General features: G+C 44.8%; 1 protein-coding gene across 5 annotated transcripts in view; it reads right to left on the reverse strand.

Annotated features, from left to right (window-relative positions):
• FRMD4A (FERM domain containing 4A) overlaps nucleotides 1–20416 on the reverse strand; it is a 356537-nt gene that overhangs the window by 197582 nt on the left and 138539 nt on the right. The window contains exon 1 of one of the 5 annotated variants that reach the window (XM_064421805.1): nucleotides 12092–12453. The exons of the other annotated variants lie outside the window; for them this stretch is intronic. Within the exon in view, the coding sequence (XP_064277875.1) occupies nucleotides 12092–12157 (66 nt within the window). The 5' untranslated portion in view covers nucleotides 12158–12453. Of the gene's footprint in view, nucleotides 1–12091; nucleotides 12454–20416 lie in introns of those variants that run through there. 5 annotated transcript variants of the gene reach the window in all.

Below are 20416 nucleotides of genomic sequence, written 5' to 3' on the forward strand. Positions count from 1 at the left end.
TCTTGGCTGCTCAGCTGAACTGAGGGCTCACAGATCCAGGCTCTGTGTGGCACAGAGCAGCACATGCATCCCGACAGAGAACAGGCAGTACCACTCACATCCACATCACTGAAATGACTGGGTGATGCCTGCAGCTTCTATGTGTACCCACTCACTCACAAAAATGATTATGTTGCAGTCTGTGATTATGAAGTGTTACTTTCAGAAAGCTACTCTCAATGACTACATCTTTTTTTCTTTCTTTTCTTTTTTTCTTTTTCTTATAAAACCGCTTGAGAGACTAGAAAAGTTTGAAACTTTATTTATACTCTAAATCATACACACATGCTTTGGAAAGGGGAAAAATACATTCCCTTCCCACAACCTTTCTGTAAGAGCAGGAGTTGTCCTAAAGCAGCCAGGTATAATGCTGTGCTTTTATAGGAAAGTGTTTTGGATGTTGTGTTCATTTCCACACTCTGTTAGAGGTATTGGTCCACATGCAGTTTAGAGTTAATGTGTGCAAAGTGGGAACTTCTCAACCCAGCAATTCTTTAGTGGCACTCTGAATTTGCCCAGTAAAATGGAAAAGATGTTGGCCCATGTCCTTTTCCTTGAAGCAGTCTAGCTGGGAGAGCAAAAATCTGCTGAGTTGGGAGAGCCAATCCCTTCCTCCATGTATTGTTCTCATTTTAATGCAAAACTAAAAATACTTTGTTTTGATCCAAGTCCAAAAGCTGGGATGAAGGTGCTAGGGACATGACATTAAAGAAACCATTTCAAATAAAAAAAAGAGAAACTCTATCTGCTGAGCATATGTACATGCATTAAAACCAGTCATAGGGAAAAAACTGCAGCTTGATGTGGGAAACTCTAAATATTAAAACAATTGGCCTTTGTTCATAATGAGTTCCATATGTCTCCTGCCAAAGAGAGTGAAAGAGACAGGAAAAGATGGAAATATCTTAAGCATGACTGACTTATATAGGTTCTTTATGTGGAATAGGTGTACAGTTAGGGTCTTTGCTTCTTGCAGGTTTTTTTTTTAATGATTGCTAGTGCCCTCTTTGCTATCTCACAGCCTGCCTACCTCTTTTTGTCAAGCCTGAAGTGGCTGGCATTTCCCACGGGGAGCCTTTGCCTGCATCAGCAGAGCCCCTGGGGACTGACTGCTGGAGAAAGAGGGCAAAGGTGGTAGCAATTAGCCTTGCTGGGAGCTTTTCCTGAATAAAAGCTGAGTCATGCTGGAGTCAGGACCTCGGGGGTGAGTGTTTCATACAAGAGCAGAGCAGCAAAGGTGTCCCTGTTCACCCCATCCAAAGCCCTGGGTGGGGCTGCTGCCCACACCAGCCTCCTTCCCCAGGAGCTCTCATATTCCTGTGAGCATGTTCTCCTTCCTGCAGGTTCAGCTCATGGAAATAATAGCTCTGTAGATAGGAATTTATCCACTAGAGGGGACAAAGAGCCACTAGACACATGGGGATGTGTCTGTAAGCCATCAGGCTCCAGGACCAGGAACAGACAGTCCAGTGGTACCAGCATGAAACACCACAAGCTGATATTCTCCACAGGGGAAATGGGAGCTTTCATTCAGTCATTTCCACAAACCTCAAGTGTTTTTGCCTAGATTTTTAGGTCTTGCCAATGAAATGCAAATCTGTGTATTGGTCAAGGCAGCTGAATGGTAGTGAAAATACTCTTCTTTACAGGAAACATCTTGCACACGGGAAAAGTAGAAGAAATCCATCCATTTTCATGTTACTGGAACTGATTCCAGTAAAATCCCCATACATCCCACTGGGCCTGACTCCTTGCTCCCTCAGTGTGCTGCACCCCAGGCATAACTCTATGGGTACTCTCCATGTAAAACTGGAGACCTGGACCCACTGTGACACTTCTGTTTCATTCCTCATTTCACAGGTGCTATGAACCTGGAAAAAGGAAGCCAAAACTTAATCATCAGGACTGTGGAACCATCCAGGAGGATGAGATGTTTGCTTTATATTTTTTGTTCAAAACATATTGGTAAGCAACTATATAGGGCAGTCTAGTAGAATTCATTTGGTAGGTTGCCTAAAGGTAGTAATGTAAAACATGGTCCCATGAGGGTCTCTCTAGTTGTTCCCAGAGGATGAATTTGGGTGCTTGTGGCAGGCATAAGCACATCCAAGGGCACTTCAGCCCATTAAATTCAGGATTTGCCTCTGGAGATCCCCCTTTCCCATTTAGGGGGCTACAGATGCAGATTGAGATGACCAAGCTCATCACTGAGTTTTTATTTAACTGCACTGTCTGCAGAGACCATCTCCAGCTGAACAGCACAGTAGGAAATAAAACCCCAAATATTCTAAGGGAGCATCCTGACCTTGCCTCCACAGACCCTCAGAAGGGACACACTGTATTTACTAACTGCTGAAAGACAAGGCTCTTTAAAGCAGTGGATGCTTTTCAGTACTAATTGCAGGCTGCCAGGAACAGGGTTTGTGGTCACAATGCATCAGAGGAAAGTATATCCAATGGATTGCTGTTTGGACTAGATTATTTTTTTTTTGGTCTTTAATGAAAAGGAGAAAGGAACCATTTACTGCTGCAAAGTGTGTCTTATATTTGCAACACAGGAGTCAAGTTTCAAGTCAGGATACTCCCAGCAGAGATCAATGAATGGAAACCAGTGAGAGCAGTGGCACAGACTGAAATGCAGTGAGTGGTATCCATCAGATCTATCAATATGGCATTGTAAAATTGAAAAGTCACTCACTACAGAAAAATCCACTTAAGTTCGGTATTCCATGAAGACACAAGTATGGCAACAGATTGAGGGGGAAATAAGGATAATTTGCAGCTCCTGGCAGTATTTTCCACCCTGGACAATATCTATGGTTTGTCAGTAGCAAAGCCAAATTCTTCCCTGGAGCCCTGATAGGGAAACCACTTCTATTTGAGCTCTTTAGCAGCTCCTATTAATCTTTGTGGGATTTCTTACTTCCCACTGTAAGCAATCTTCCCTAGCTATTTTGTTAGAAAGACGAGGAGAACAGAGCTTCCCCAGAGCTTTGGGGCTGCAAACCCTACAGTGACTTAGCTTACATTTTATTGCACTCAGAATCAGTCTGCAAAGGAAATTGCCTTGTTGGGAGTGAAAGATGTGCAGAGGTTGTCATTGCAAATCCAGCTTGCCTTTGATTTAAAAAAAAGCTAAACAATTTTCCAGTCTTACATGGTGTTTTACAGAGAAATGTTATGATCACTCTAGCCTGGGGAGGGATGTGGGAAAACACACTGGGTGCAGCTCCATTCCCATGTGAGTCCTTTCCATTGCAGCTGGCAATAACCCAGCAGCTTGCAGGGGTGAGAGAGAGAGAGGCTCTTTGTGGTCCCCAGCCACAGAAAGCCTGGGGGCTTCCCCTGTGTGTGGCAGGGCTGTGTCACATCAGGGGCCACATGCACCATCCTGTCCCTGTCTCCCCTGGGCAAGCAGCTCATGGGAGTACCTTTGCTGTGTGCAACTATGCAGGGTGGATATAAGAGTCAGCCCCACACTGGAACAGAGATCTGGGCTTTGTTTCACTCTGTTTTGGTGCTCTGGGTCATCAAGGTGGTGTTGGACTGCACGTGCAGCAGGTCCATCACTTGTACCAGCAAAGGCCAAGGGGAATTTGGGCTCCTGTCACAAATGCACATCATGCTACAGCACAGTTGTTTAGCTGCAGTTCACAGATGTGTTAGTGGGTCTGATTAGCATAAGCCTAATCAGAAACCCAGAACCAAGCCCTGCTGGACTCAGAAAAGTTAATATCTGATGCACATTGCTATAACACAGAATGCTATATCAGGTGCTCCTAAATGTCCTCATTCACTGGCATGCCAGCATAAATACCTGCATGGCTGCTCATCAGCTGATTTGTGCACCTCAGCCTTGGGTGTTCATGGGGCATGGCTGGCAGAGCAGAGTGTGAAGCCTGGGATGGCACCTGCTGAACCTGCACCCAGCCAAGCACTTAGGCCCATCAGCTGCTGTGTCCACCAAGCCAAAAAGTTCTTGGCTCAGCCCCTGATGAAAATCATGACACAGGTGTAGACACCCCAGGAAATATCTTCAGGAAAGAGGACAGAGCAACCTGCACCTTTCCGCTTCCCCTCCTGCCACCAGGAGTAGCCTCCATCCCACCTCCAGCTCTCCTCTGCATCCTCTGACCTCTCTGTGGTCCTGGCTGGGGAAGGTGGTCCCAGTCTTTGAGCACCCAGGCAGGTGGGATCCTGGAAAACTCTGTCCAGAAGAACAGCAGCAGATAGCAAGCAGGGCCTCTGCTAGATGGAAGGACATTTCCCTTGGGTTTTAGTGTGCTGGCAGGTCAGTTCTTTTCCCACATAACTCACAGAGACAGTAATTAATTAGGGAGGGAACTTGCCTGACCCCACTGCCCTGGAGACACGCCCCTGTAAACATCACGGAGGGATTGAAGGGGCCACCTCTGACTTCCAGGGCTAATATAAACAAAGGAGGAGATATTTGGCAACAATGGCACATTCCCACGTGGAGGCTGTGCAGCAGAGGCGGGTGTGATGCACACACGAGCAGGCATGCTCTGAGCTGGGGGATGACTGCACACTATTTCTGCTGGGGGTCTGGTCTAAAGCCTTTGCAAATCCTGGGGACTGCAATGAACATCTGAATTCTTGGTGCATCTCAGTATCAAATCTTAAAATGTGAGCAGGCTACTCCTGTGGAGTGCTTAGCACTGCTGATTTGCTTCAATTCCTGAAGAAATAGGGGTGTGCTCAGCACGGCATGGAAGGTACTCAGCCTTGAGCTTGATTTAAGCCTTAAACAGGATATGTGACATATGGACTATGTCAAACACTGTGAAGATAAATGCTTCTTTGTTCTGTGCAATTTTCTCTCTTTTAAAACTTCATCCTTGTTACACTGCTTTGATTAATCTTAATATATTGTGGGAAAGCATATGTGTCTGTGTGAGGGAAGGAGAGAGTTATGTTGCCCCAGGAGAAAGCCACATGAATAGCAGAGAGACCAACATGTCCCTGAAGAAAGCAGGGAAGTAGAAGACCCCTGAGAGATGTTACAAGGGTTTTTTTTAAGCTTTGCCAGACTTGGTAAACAGTGTCTCAGGCAAATTATGTTTTGTAGCTGAAGTCTCACAGGCATGGAATAATGATGATTTTTCTCCAAGTGAGGAGAAAACTCTGCATCAAGCTGAAAGAGGAGCTGCTAACACTGGCAAAATACAAACTCAACTTGGTTGTGTTTTGTGTATATTTTCTGGACAGATGAAGAAATGTGAAAAGTTTGACTCTCTGGATCTTCAGTCTTGGAACCCTGGAGTCTCTCCCTGTAATCCCTCTCTATTCATACAACAACCTACCCCAGCTGCAGGACACACCTGAAGAGGTATTTACCTCTCCTAACTTTGGTCCCTTTATGTGAGGTTGTCACTTGGACTCCTTTTGTCATAGCTGGAAGGAAATGGGCACTTGCAAGATTTGAGACACCAGATCTGTTTTAGCTTCTTATTTTACTGGGGGTTGAATGGAACCTGAAAGTGTCAATGTCTCCCCACCAATTATGAAACAAACATGACAAGTGGCCACTCTTTGTCTGCCTTGCCAGCTCTCAGAGGCTCTCCTCTGTCTCTTGGTAGCTTTATTTAATTACTTTGTGTTTGCTAACATCCCTTTTGGCATTCACACTCCCAGCTCTTTGTTCTCATGTCTGTGTGTTTTTCAGCATGGTTGGCTGCTCCACAGAGCTCTTCTGTTCCACAAAAGCTCTCTGAGGGTCAGCAGCACAACCTGACTCTGATGGGAGTTCTCTGCAGCTGATGGCTGTGTGGAGGGTGGCAGCACAGCACTATGGCTTTTCTTCTGCTCCAGGACTGTCCATGGCAGCTGGACCTGGACTGGGCTCAAAAAATGTCTCAACAAACTCATAAAAGGATATCTACTGTGGGCTGCTAAATTTGAAGGTGCTACTTGTGGGTCATGAAACCCTTGAGTACAAGGAACTGGTTGTTGAAGGGTAGCTGTGGGGTTGTGGTTATGCATTTACTCTCTTTTAGAGGTGTCTGTAGGGACCTGATGTTATCTGCTGCTCAAGACATGGTGCTGGGCTACATCATTCACTGGAAAAACCTGATGTGATTATTTTTCATTTCTCAGTTTCAGAAGTGTCTAAACAAAACCTGAGGCAAGCTGCCTAATTAGATCTCTTTAGTGGCACAATCCTGCTAAGCAACCTCAGCTTTTACTGCAGGTCAAGGGGCCTGATTCTGCTTCTCTTCTCTGCACTGCCATAACTCATGCTGACTCCTATGGTGGAGGGTGAAGCTTTAAATCTCCTGCAAACTGGAAACTGAGGAAAAACTGAGAGATGCTGTAGTTGCCAGAGAGAAAGTCATTAGGAGCTGCTTCAAAGAACCATTTTCTCAGATAAATAAACACATGGAAATACCCATTATGTTGCAAGGGGTGAGGTTAGCACCCACACTTCTGCATTATGTATGATTTGTGACTGCTCTGGGTACAAACTTGCTTCTTGCTCTTCGATTAGCAAGCCCTGGCAGCCTGGCAAAGCCACACAATTTATTGCTTCTGTAGAGGTTAATGGATCACTTTACATGTTGATAATGTTTTATTATTACGATGGTTATTAAGAAAAATGTGAGACAGACACCAGGAGTCGATAGCAACTGCAAGAATGTTTGTTTGATTACTGCAGGGAGGGGGACTGCTGTGTCCAGGGCTCATGGTGCAAGTGGTGGTTGAGTTCATCACAACCATCTTCCTGCAACCCTCCTGCCTCCAGATTGTCCTCAGTCCCAGCTATGAGGATGGCCACTGTTTACTAGTGTTGATGGCATGAGAAAATAGAAAGGTTAATGGTATAATTGCCCAAAGAATGGACAAATTTCACAGCTATCTTTGCCAGAGCATGCTCGGACTGGATCCAAAGTCGCACTTCATGCTTGGCATCAGAGATCTGTGAGACACTGATAGTAGGATTATTCTGCAGTTGTGTGCAGTCTTATACTCTGAAGGGAAGAAATCACCAAACTGAGCTTCTGGAAGTTGTATGTCTACTCCTTTCTAAGTGGGAAGATGGAAAAGGAGGCTGCTTAAATGGCTCCATGTCCCTCTGTCCCAGCTTCTCTATCTGTAACATGAAAAATTATCAGTGCTGATTTTATTGTTGTTTCACTATTTTCAATAAAGATCCAGGTCAACTAAATGCCCCTCTCTTCATAGCTTAGTTTTAAGAGCTGGAATCTGTGGGTATTGGTAGCCACCACTCCAAATCCTTACTGGCCTTGTGCCCCTCATAGTGCCACCCCCATTGCCAAAGTCCACCAGGGAGCTCTGTCTCCTCTGGGGTCACTGGCCAAGAGACCTGACTGTCGTTTCAGAGTCTTAGCATTTGAGTCTCTCTCTTTCAAATATCCAGCTGCAGATCTGCTTGGATACAGGGATTTGACTCCCACCTTAATTCCAGTTCATCCCAGGTAATTTCTTCTGACTTAATTTCATACTCTTGCTATCTTGGTGTTAACTCTGCCAGAACCTGACCACATGGGGAGGGAGAAGAGCAGCTGTTTCTCTGGGGGATAGAGGAGGCTGGAGCATGGCAAATCTGGATTGCTAATCCACCCAGGGCAAAGCAATCACAGCCCCTCCCCATGCCAGAAAGCCCTCAGAAATTTAATTTCATAAGATACTCTCATATATATACACATGTAGTCTATATATGTAGATATAGATATTTAAAAATAGATTTTAAATATATTTTTATATACATATATAGACATATATAGATATACATGTAAGTATATATTTTTCTGTGGAGTGTGGTGGGAAGAAGCCTGAGAAGCCAGCTGTGAAAATAGATGTTTGCAGGAATGTAGAAGGAGCTGTGGAGTGTACTGTGGATATGACAGGATGTGTTTGGATGGGCTCTAAGACCCCGGGAACCATTGGAGATAAATTGCCTGTTGTATTCCAGGTGATATCTGGAGTGGGCCAGCACACAGGGTTCATGGTTCAAAGACTTCATCTGAAGGGTTTTTTGTCTCCTGGGATATCCACTACAGCTCCATTATGTCTATCCTCAGTCTCCTTTTGATGCCAACTGATGTTTGACTGCCTCAGGCTCACATTCCTAGCAGGATTATTATCCCTTAGCCTGTTTGCTTGAAAGTGTGTTTTTTAGCAGGTCTGAAGCCACATCCATAATGCAAGGAAAAACATCCCTCGGTGGGGCAGCTCCACAATCCTTCTCACTTTCAACCCCTTCCAGACATCCCATGCATGCTGGGCATGGTATACCCTGGAGGTTTGCTCTACCTGTCCTAAGGCAACCTTCTGGAAGGCAGAAGGTTGATTTTGAGGTTTCCCTCAAAGGTCTTGCTCACAGACTGCTCAAGAATAATTAGTGTATCCAGAGGCAAGGAGGGTTAAGCTCAGGGGTGCCTGAGCTATGAAACCAGGATTCAGAGCCTACATTTCATATCCAGACTCCCTTTTTCCTGAAGCACACCCGAGGGACCTGCTGAGCTTGTCCCTGCACTGCCCCCCTACTTTGGTCCCTGTCTCCCTGTCCAGCTTTCTCCAGGCAGCCAAATCCCAGCTCCTCAAGCGGCTGGGTAGCAGCCCGCCGGTGATGACAGCTAATTATGAAATGTCATGTCAGAGGCTTCCCTTTTATCTCATCTTGTCCAGCCCAGCAAAGCTCTCCAGTGCCCTTTGGAAAGAGGGGAAGGAAGTGTCAGAGCAGCACCAGCTGCTTCTCTGATAGTGGGGTGACAACATGCCAGAACACCGTGTTCTGGAAGGAAGTGGTAGCTCGTGCCATGTAGATGCAAATCTCTGGTCTCCATAAAAAGAAAGCAAAAATGTTTTAAAAAGTGTTCTCATGTAATACTAGCTTTCCAGAGGAAGTGTTTAACACATCTGCTGGCGAGGCTTGCCATCATCCCTGCAAAACAGCTAAATTCACTCCAGGTGAGTCCCTGCAAGAGAAAAACTTCCAGAGAAAAACTGGCCTGATCCTATAGTTTTTCTTCAGTCTGCTTTACCACAGAAGCCAAATTACATCAAGGTGTGTTAGTCTGAGCTGAGCTATGTCTCAGTTTTCATTAGAAACTGGTGGTTGCTTCTCATTTGTTGTCTGCTACAACCTTTTACACTCTGACAAAATGAGCTTGATAGTTTAGTACAAGCCATTAAAGTGAGCTTTGTCAGGGTCCACTGATCCGGGAATGGGTTACTGCCCCTAAGGTCCCAGAAGCATTAAAACTAAGTTTCTTTGGAAGCAAAAAAAGGTAACTCAAGGCTCCATAGACCACAATTTCCCAATTTTGTAAGTAATCACCTGGTTTGGAGCAGTGGAGGGCACCGAAGAATTGGAAGAGGAGCGTTACGGTGACAGATGGCTTCGCTCTTTCAGCAATAAACCTGACACAGATGAAGATGCATGGCACAGAGCAGACTTCAAGATCATTCCCAGGAGGTTCCTGTTACTCACAGTGTGCCCACAGCCCATCCAGCCCGACCAGTCTGGCCCCATGCTCCTCACCAAAATACCCATCTTGCTGCAGCAAAATCCTTGGTAGTGGATCAATGACCTTGGACAGATCTGGCTGCTAGAATGCTCTGTAACAGCCAGAGGTTGATGTTTTGCCCTTCCTTCATCTTGAGTTTTATATTTGCTTCTCTGTATCCAGTATATCCAGAGGTTATTTTTAGCATTGCTAAATGAATAGGTGGTTGAAGATCAAACACAGCAGCAAGACAAGGTGATATATGAGTAAAGCCTGAAAACTGTGCCTGATAGTGGTGATTCTGCATGTGGCATTTGATCTAGATTGCCCAAAATTCCTCCTGCCTTAATTCCTTGGTAGGTTTTAGAAGAGCCCATCTAGCTCCAAACATGGTTGCTCACAAGGGAAAACCTTTTTCCTTGATTTGCATAGAGGCTAAATTGGATTCCCAGCCCTGAGGTGAGATGTGAAGCCTGGACAAACAGCCCCAGGCTCTGCAGAACACACAGCTGTGACACTGCTGGAGTGTCCCCTGCACAATGCTGCTCACACACCCCTGCTCCTCCAGACCCAGCTGTGCCCAGGGGTGGCACAGCATGGCACTGGACAGACATGTCCCTGCATCACAATTTCAGCTGTGGCTGCTCTGTCCCAGCTGGGGATGTTTCACTGGGTTTCTAGAATTACAAATTTGAGAGACCAGTTCAAAACACAACCTGAGAAGAGCTCTGCTGGTTTAATAAACTGATGTTTCCTGCAGCTCTGGAGAATTTGGCCCATATTTTATTTGGCCAGCTCTCACCCTCACTGCAAAAATCACCAAACCCAGAAACTCATGAGGAGAGGCATTTGGATGGAATGGACATTAAAATGGACAATGGGATATGAAGAGCCAAGAAGATATGATTCCCTGCATCCCTGTCTTACGGGGCTGTGTGGTTCCCAGCAAGACAGGAGGCTTTTCAAACCCCTCAAACACATTTAGACACATGTAGGATTGGTCAGCCTCCATCATCCCTGGCTTTCCAGATGTTGTCAGTCTCTGAGATTCTGCTTGGAGTTACCCTGTCCAAAGGGCTTTAAGCACCCACTGTTCAATGACACCTGTGCCAGGAGGTCTCAGTCCCCCAGGTGTCAAACACCCAAGGCAGTGAAGCAACGCTGAGCTATAAATAGGCCAAGAGGAATTGTGGTGCCAAGTTTATCCTGCTACATTTGCAAACACTCCAAAGAAAGCACTGGCCCCTTCCCACACAGAATAATTTTCACAGTGTGCTGTGGTTGTGAGAGGCAGATGTTACATCTTTGCTTGTCATGGGGATTGAAATCCTCAGAGATTTTCCGTAGGATTCACAGTACTGAGAGCTGGGAAAAGGAGTTGAATCCAGAGCATCAAATAATCATTAGGCTGATTCAGATATTACAGCCCAAAGAGTATTTCAGTATAGGGCAGCCTCCAATAATGTTCATCTACCCCATTCTCAGCAGCCTGGGAAAGGGGTAAAGGCACTTTCCAAAGTACTGAGGGAAGATGCCAGCACAGGGAAACTCTAATCCATTTCACAGCACAGATGGACACCTCAATAACTGGACCACAGGCTAGAAATCTGGCAAGATCTCCTGTTTTTCACTTTTGTGGTTGATGCCTAAGATTCCTCATCACTAGACCCTGAAATTTGAAATATTCCATTTAAGCAATGCCAAAAAGTCTTCTGAAAATTCAGGTCTCTTGCCATCTCATTTCTTATAGCCTGAATTCAGAGAGTACAGATCACCTTGGCATGACATTTTTTCCACTAAGACAAATGAACTGGCAATCCCTCACTATTACTTTCCATCCCCTCCCACCAAAAAACCTTCCAAAACATGACCATCTCTGACCTTTAGGTGAAATTCATCAAGCTGTGTTGAAAAGGCAAGAATATATTTGGAAATGCTTTGATATTTTTAAGAAACTTTAACATGAGATGATAAAGACAGATTTTTATCTCAGATGTATAGAAGCAGATCATACATTTCTTCACTGAACTTTGATGATTCCAAGGAAGTAAACCCTTATTAGCACTGGTTTAAAGTATTTATACATCCAGGAGTCATAAACTGGATTCTCTTGAAAACACAACTGTTTTGCTTGTTCCTACATCTCTTACAAAATAATCCAAGAGTCAAAATTGTAATTTAATAGCTGTCAAAATCCTAAAGTCAAGGACACCTGATGTCAAGCAATGCACAATTTCAATCTCTGTCAATGCAATAGTTTTACAGAAATATTCCTTAAACTGACCAAATCTCTCCTCGTTTTCACATCACATTTGCAGATGATGCACAAAACCAGTGCAAAATCTGTCCTGTCTTGGATCTCACCTGTTGCAGTTTTGCATGTTATTGCTTGCAGGAGATGCCTGAACCAAAACATATTGGTAGAGTTGGATTACAGACAGTTTATCAGGAAATGTAAAGAAATTAAGCCAATGTAACACTTTGGATATGCCATAAAATTTGTATACTGCCTTCTGGATGATTGGCATCTCAATTTAAAAAGGAAATTGTGGCTTACTTACAAACACATCCATTAGTAGGTGCTCCAGCGTCACTTCAATATCCTCTAATTTAGCTGCTAAAGTCATTGTGAAGTCAAACAGAGGAAAGCTGTCAGAAGTCGCAATCCAGAGCGTCTGTGGCCAAATCTAGTTCTCAGACTGTCACAAATGAGTTTCTCACAGATAAGGAAAATCCAAGAAATCAAAACTTAACATCAGAGTCCAGATGACGCCTGGACTCCGTGCCGGCTGTCAGCCCTGCTTGCAGGACTGAGGATTATTCCATGTGTGCAAGATGGGAGCAGAAGCTGCAGCGTGTGTGCTGCCTTCCTTTCAGAGCTCCCCAGCCAGAAGCATGGAGTTATATCTGGGAAACCACAACAGAGGGAGGGAGAGACACACACAGAAGGAGAGAGAGGGGAGGAATGGAATAAACTGCCTTTGACTATGACTGATATTTATAGGACTGCTTGTTTTTGACTCCAGTCCATTTCTCTGTTCATTTCTGACCTTTCACAAATGGCCCAGCACACTGGAGCGTATTGTACAACAGGGGCAGCGGGTCCCACAGAAGTTGGCTGTGACCAGTGCTGGGCCAATTCACACAAGCACTCCATCAATAGCTCTTTGTCACAGCATACCAGGCTCTGCGCCGCAGCGAGTGACAGAGGGGAGCACAGACGTGTAAAAAACAAGGAAACAAAAGTTGTTTGGATACTAATTCTTTCCTAAGAGTATTAATAGATCCCCTTACACACTCCTCAAGACACTGGCGTGCAGTGGTGACTGCTGAGGTTACGTATGGAGGGGAATAACCCTAAAAAATACTGCAGGGTTTCACCCTGCAAACACCGCTTGTGACACATACTCCCACCACTCAACCCTTTCAGCTCTGCAGCATCCTCATCCCCTAAGCACTTCTCAGGACTAGACCCTTCCTTTTACTGTATTTATAGAAAGTTTAAAGCATGAGCCCAAGTGCTTGCTGCTTCTCCACACATCTGCTCCCACTTAATGGAGAAAAGTTTTCTGCTTGCTTAGCTCTTTGTAGCTCTCACAGCTCCACATGGAGTGGGAAGGTATTGATGGACATGACCCAACCAAAGCAAAACCAAATCAGGTGGAGGTTCCCTTCAAGGATTTTCCATAATGTTAACTGGAACCAGCTAGAACCAACTTTTTGAGGCACAAAAAGGACAAGTACTGAAAGTCTTGATATGGCCAGGACCAGTGTCAAAGTCTTCTGCATCCTAGACAGTGCCAGGTTCATCAAACTGATTTTCATGATGTTCACATTGCTCAGTGAAATTATTTTTTATTTATTTAACAGGTATCCACATAGTTTGAAATCTGAGAATGTAACCTTGCATGTGATGTATTCCAGACACTGAACAAAAAATATCCACAAGGCTGCTCTAAAGGCCTCAGAAACTGAAGACCATTATTATTTATAAAGGTGTGAGATGGACAGAGTTGATGGAGCTTAGAAGGATCTCTAGTTATAAATTCCAACTAAATATTCTCAGAGTTATAGCTGAAATCACATTTTCAGACATGTACCCATTAGCATCTGAACAGGAGCTGCCTCTGATGGCCGAGTTTTACTAGACAACAACATGATGGACCATTTGGGACATGTTATGATGGATGGTTTCAACAGCAGAGAAGGACAAGTCACTCGTTTTCCAGCTGGACCAACTCTCATTCACACATGGCCCTACATCAGATAATGGGTTGACTGCTCCAGAAATAAACCCAGCATGGGAAGCTTGTCTACTGCAAAAAAGCCTGTTAATCATTCACATGCTGCCTTGTCATTAAAGGTTTGACAAAGTGTCTGTCTTCACCAGTGTGAGTGGAGGGGTGTTTTAACGAGCGTGCATCAAAACAAAGAGGAATACATTTGGAGGGAAGGTGGAGGAAACCCAGGGAACCAGAACGCAGTGAGGCAATGAGTGAGCTGGAGTGCATGGCCACAGGGCTCACCACAGACAGGATTTCATGTGTTCTGCTCTCTAGGAAGTATTTGCAGAAGAAGATCTGGTAAGGTTTCACTGGCAGAGGAAGAAGGGTGCTGGTAAGGTCTTCATCCTCTCTAGCATGCATGGAACTTCAGAGATTCCAGAAATCTATGGTTTCTACATAACCAGGCTGGGTACAGGGATGCATGATTGGCCTTCTGCAGGTCCCAGGCCCCCAGAGATCAGTGTTTGGGCTGTGTCAGCTGAGCCAGCAGTGCTCCAGCCAGACTGAATCATGCATTTGTCCACCTCTAACTGACCCAACTACTGTCCAACCAGTCTGACCACAACAAGAAATTCACTGGAATCAAACATGTGATCCCTTCTGTCCTCCCCACCCCATTTATTGCACAAAGGCTAAGTGTTAAATACTGAAATACGAAACTAAAGATTCTTTTCTGTAGGCTCCCTCTGTGCAATAGAACAGGGCAAGCATGTCACTTGTGCCCCTTGACTGTCCCTGTAGCTGCATTGTGCTGGTTACAGAGATAAACAACAGGAGACATCTTCCAGGGTCGGAACGCAGTGTCCATGTGACAGACTCTTTGACTCCAACACAGGCTCATTTTTGTCTCCACAAAGATGAATTTCAAGATTATTTCAACACTGACAGAGAAAATAGTATCAGGCACAAGAAAATGGCTTAGGGGAGCACATAACGCCTTTTCTGATGCCCACTCAAGAAACACCTGGCACTGAAAACACCACGTGCTCCACTGGCAATGGCAAGGAGGATGAATGAATTCCTGGGTTCTCACCCAGGCTCAGCTCTACATGGCCTGGGATTCCCTTATTACAACAATATATATTGATACATCAACTCTTAGGCTCTTGCAGTTGTAATGTTCAGCTGGGAAATTCTGTTGCTGATTAATATTAACTGTCTATATCAATGGTCAGAAGTTTGGGTAAAAATTCTGTTGCTGGGAAAAGTTGCTTTGCTGAAAGTCCTGTGGAATTTTCCTGACTCCCAGAGTGCAGGGCATTTTGTACTCAAGGATATATCTCTTTCCTTTTTTTGTTCAAATTACAATAAAAATTCAGATACAAAGAAAAGCAAAATGGGAAAAAATGTAAATGATAGAAAATGTGCAGAAGAGAAAAAAGAATCGTGATGTTCCAGTGATAACTGAAGCAGTTAGTGTGGCTGTGGTAAAATTATACTGTGGTGAAAAAAAGGGCACCAAAGTGTAGATTTCTACTTTATCTTAAGCTAAAGTGTAGAAAGCTGTTTCACTCAACCCCTTGAAAAAGCAGATAGCAGAAACCAGAGTCACAAAATCAGATCAAAGCAGAAGTATTTCTTCAAACATGTAAAAGCTCTGAGTCTATCCCATTGGATCTCTTCTAGCTCTTGCTTCAATGTTGCTTACCCCAAGTGACCTTTTTTATGGAGATAGCCACTCAAATAGAGTAAACAAGAAAGAATTTCTCTGAGTTCCCCAGGGATTTTTCCCAAAACCTCTGTGCATGTGTATTGCAGGTGCACACAGAAATGAGATCACATGTGACAATGAGATCTAACCTGGTTAATTCTTTAATGCAGTAGATCCAAACAGCTCCTTTATTAAATCATTATTTCAATCTTTTCTAATTTCTGAGAATGCATTACTTTGGCCTTTGCAAGCATGAGACCTCTTCTATTTAAAGCAGAGCATCCTTCTGACAACACACCAGGGTATTTGTGCAGAACAGGATGTTCTTCTACACCCACATTTTCTCCTCACTTCCTTCCTAGTTTTCTTCAACCATTTGGGAATAAGATACCAGAAAAGAGCTCAGAAGGGGAGACTACTGTAGCATTTTTGCCAAAAATGAGGTTTCAGGAAAATATGCTGTTTTTGAAAAGCTGAAGTGTTATCTGGGGACACACTGGGTCCCAGAATTGTTTTCTTAGGGGAGTGCCAGGGGTGAAGGTGGTTGGTGATGGTAGGAAAGAGCTGCCCTGCAAGCACAGGCTTACAAAGACAGGGGTGTAAAAACAGAACAAAAGGTTTAGTAAGTAGAGCCAAAAGTTGACAAGAAAGGGTTAACAAGCTGATCTTAGTTTAATTTGTCCCAGGATGTTATGTTTGGGCCAGCCCAGCTTGCAAAGTTGGGAGCTGAGGAGTCTAAAGAGGATGGGAAGGATATTTGTCCATGAGGCAAAAAACATTCCTGAGCCATGGAGCCCACCAGGAAATGCATCCTGGCTCTCCTCCATTGCTCTAGCCAGGGGACCAAGGCTTCAGTTGTGAACCTGTGTGACAAATACGGGTAAAAGTCCATTTGGGGCAGTGCTTTTGTCACCCCACAGGTGTGGGATGGGCTCCAATTCAGCTGTGGCAAGTCAGGCTGTTCTTCTACACAACTAGTAGAGAACTGTTATGAACTTTTGTGCTTGAAATAATCAAAGTGAGGATTTGAACATTAATTTTTTAATCTCCTCCACAGCTTTTTCTTCACTTTCTCCTCTCAACAAAGAGTGTTTTCTTTGTGGAAGGTGAAGAGGGACATCCCGTTCTCTTGCTAAACTTGGATGACAGAGAACCATCAACTTCCAAAATCCTCCTTCCATCTCCAGTTTCCCTTCCCACACAAAAAACCTGGACACAGGAACTGATCAACCTGACACTTCCAGGCTGGACTGTGGTAATTCACTGAGTCTGGAGCTGAGTGAGGAGCCTATCAGGTTCCAGCTGGCCCAGGGCACAGCCATCTGCCCACACCTTGGTTCATGGTGCTGTAAGTCAGCCCCATCCTGCAGTAGCTTTCAATGTCACCTGAAGGCCTGGGTGATAATTTTTCAATGAATTAATTAAACTAGTGCTGCAGCAAAGGCTGGACATCAGCCTATGGCTCCACCTCAAACCTCTGATCCAGGATGAAATGCAACAGCCTCATCTGATGAAGGCATCCAGCTGTGACATATCTCCAGAGAAGGAATCTTACAAACCTTGAGTTCATGCAGTCAAGACAACGAGCAGGGAGATGATTTTGAGTTTTCTCCAGGGATCTGAATGAGGACAAACATTGCTCTACCTATTAACAGGCAGTCTGTTAATAAAGAAGGAGAGCTGTGAGGAAGCAGAGTTTCCAGGTGACACTGTGGCATTCAGGCTAGTGAGAACAAGGGCCTGCCGAAAGATATGATGAGACTAAGTAAATGAGCAATAAAACAGCTAATTAAATTTAATGCTGCCAAATGTGAAGTAATGTTCACGGCAGGAAAAATGTTCTGAACTCCACATATAAGATTATGGGCTCTGGACTCACTCAGGAGTAAGATATTTAGATTATAATAATTCCATGAAATATCAGTTCATTGCTCGGTAGTGGTTGAATAAGCAAATAAAATATTAACATTTACCAAGGGGCAAATAAAAGAGAATATTAATATGCCACTGAATCAAACCAGGGTTCACTTACATCTTGAATACTGTCTTTTGATCCTTTTATCTCCAGAAAAGAGATAAAGATGAGGGGCAGGATTCAAGGAAAGGCAATGAAGATGATTAAATGTAAGAAAAACGGCTTTTATAAAGAAATGACTGAGTAAGCAAAGTGGAGTCTTTGGTCCAGGGGGAAAAAATAAGGAGAAAGAGACTTAGAGAATGATGGTGAGTACCTTGGAAAGGGTAAAACACTCCTTTCCTTCAAGAGCATCTCCTCATCTTAACTGTGTGGGACAAGCCTGCAGGTGGTACCCAGTGCACTGCCAGGCAAGGCTACAACACACCTGGGGCTGCCCAATGGGCCAGCTGAGATCCCACGTGTCCTCTCACTGGGACTGAGGAGCCCCTGCTTCCATCTGAGGGGTTTGCCAGGCTGGGGCTGGCCCGTGCTGCAGATGAAGAATGAGCGTAGGAGTCCCATTCCTGACCTCTTGCCCGCAGTGGGATGGACATAGCTCCATAATGGAGGAAAAAATGCTGCTTCCACACGACAACAAGACAAACGTTTTTACAAGGAAGTCTCCGTATGGGAGATGCCAGCAGCTCTGAGATACTGCAAGGGAGAAAAGCAATGACCAGAGTCCTGACAGGTTTAGCACCAAGGCTTGTCCCAGCCCTTTCACAGCCTCTAACTGGGACATTCCTGTTTGCTTTATGAAATGAGCTTAGAAGTCAGCAAAATGGAGTCCTGGATCATCCTGCCTCTGAGGAGTCCCAGGTGCTGCACAGCACTCAGCTTTCAAGTTAAAAAAATGTGGCTATAATTTCTATTTTATTGTCACTATATTTAACCAACATCTCATCTTCTTCCTGGACATAGCTGCTGCTGGCTGACTTTTTTCACTGTCCCTGTTCCACTGCTTCTCATGGGTGGTCCTTCTCTCCTTGATGGCCTCCCACTGCTCTCTGTAGCTAAGGCATGGTCATATTTTCATGATTTAACTGAGTGTCCTAAAAGCCACCCTTTGGCTAAAGGCATTTGTCTACTGTCCCTCTCACATGTGCTTTCATTTAAAGGCCACTCTGGGCAAGGGAAGGGAAACCTCAAGTTTTCTTTCTTCCAGACTTCCCCCAAGGCCAAATAAGCCACCCAAGGATGAAGGAGCCATTTTGGCACAAATAAACTGAGTGGGTGTTGCTTAGATGGGTTTTGTCTCTTTCAAGTGGAGAAAGGGGGCTGTGGTCATGGAGAATGTGGAGAACACGAAGGAATCAGTCTCTTAGTCTGGCTGTGCATGCCCAAATCTGCCTTGCATGGCAGCAACCTGCATCACAATCCATCTGCCCAAATCTCAGCCATAGAAATGCACCTTTTAATTGTTGTTGATAAACCCTCCCCCTTTCTAATCCCACTTCCCACAATTCAATGGCCCACTGACTTCGTCCCTTGCTTTCCTAAAGCATCATCCATTTGTCTCTGGGGTCTGCCATGCCTCAAGGTGACCTGCTGGGCAGGGTTGCTGCAGTGACACCATTTCCCTGGGAGATGGCTGAGCCATGCACACTCTTGGAGATGTCCAGATGCCCCTGAGCCACATGAGCCTATTATTTAGCTCGCCGTGAGGGATCCCACTTCAGCTTCCCTCCTGTAGCAAATCAGCTGCATTATTAAAATGATTAAAAATAGACTGAGCTTGCCTGAGACTGCATCTATAATGGATCAATTGCTTTTTATACATTTTTTGGCTCCCTACAGTGCTGCTTTGTCATGTTGCTTTCACTTGGTGGGTGAGATCTTGAAATAATAGGCACATTCAGGAGATATAAATATAGCTGTTTATTGCTTTAAACTGGGTCTGCAAACAAATCACAGTCCCAGCTTCAGGTATTTGGAAATTAAATCTTCCTCTTTGTCCCTTCCCTTTTGGACTGGAGTCAAACACTGGACTTAGCATCTTGGCAGCTGCTTTATCTTACTTTATCTTAAGCTATAGGCACTAGTTCTGCTGCACAAAATTCAAACCCTCATAGGCTGTTGATTTAAGAAGCCCTTGATGCTAGTCTGGATTTGATTCCAGTAAGAAATAATGTGGAGTTCCCATTGAAAGGCTGAAGCACAGTGAAATAAAAATAAATGCACTGCATTGTGCAGCTTAACGGGGTGCTAATTTCTTGGGAGCGCATAAATAGGAGGCACAGAGCACATCTGTTTGCTGGCGTTGGGTTGGGAAAGTGAAGGGGAAATTTGGAGCTCTGTCACAGGGACAGGCTGAACTTTGTTCCCATGTCTCACAGAACTGCACAAAGTCTCCTCTGTAGAATTGCCAGTTAATTAAAAATGATATTTACGGTACCCTGGAGATGCATGCTCATAATTCTGCTTTTAGCATTTCTACAAAGTCTGGCACAGCAAGAGAGCTGGGGCCCTGGCGATGCAGGCGGCCACTCCTGCAGTGGTGCTACCCCTGTGGCTGGAGTCCTCTCAGAGGGGCTTTGGGCTGCCAAGGCCATTTCCACCACACCGTGCTTGCTGAGGGGTTTTATCAGCCACGTCTGCTGCAGTGAACGTGGGACACCCCTCCACCTGAGGCTGAGCTTCCCAGGTGTGCTGGAAGCAGCAGTGAATTACCCTGCCTGTGGCAGGGACGATGCTCTCAGCTCACAAGTGCCACTCACAGTGAGGTGCACAGAGGAACCCCACGCATCCAGAAGTACCAAAATAACAACCTGTGCTCAATCCACTGAACTCCCATCCCCTTGTCTCCTTCCTCCTCTAGCTCACATCCACACTGCTCACAGAAATTATCCTCAGGCACTTCCAGGGTATTTCCCTGGCACACTGTGTACAGGCAAGCATTTAGAAACACTTGCAGTGTTTACTGCTATGTGACGCATGGGCTTTTGGAGAGCAGAGCTTGATGACACAAGGAGAAGCAATGTCCTGAAACTCT

Source organism: Passer domesticus, chromosome 5 (assembly GCF_036417665.1).
Source record: "Passer domesticus isolate bPasDom1 chromosome 5, bPasDom1.hap1, whole genome shotgun sequence".
NCBI classification, from domain to species: domain Eukaryota; kingdom Metazoa; phylum Chordata; class Aves; order Passeriformes; family Passeridae; genus Passer; species Passer domesticus.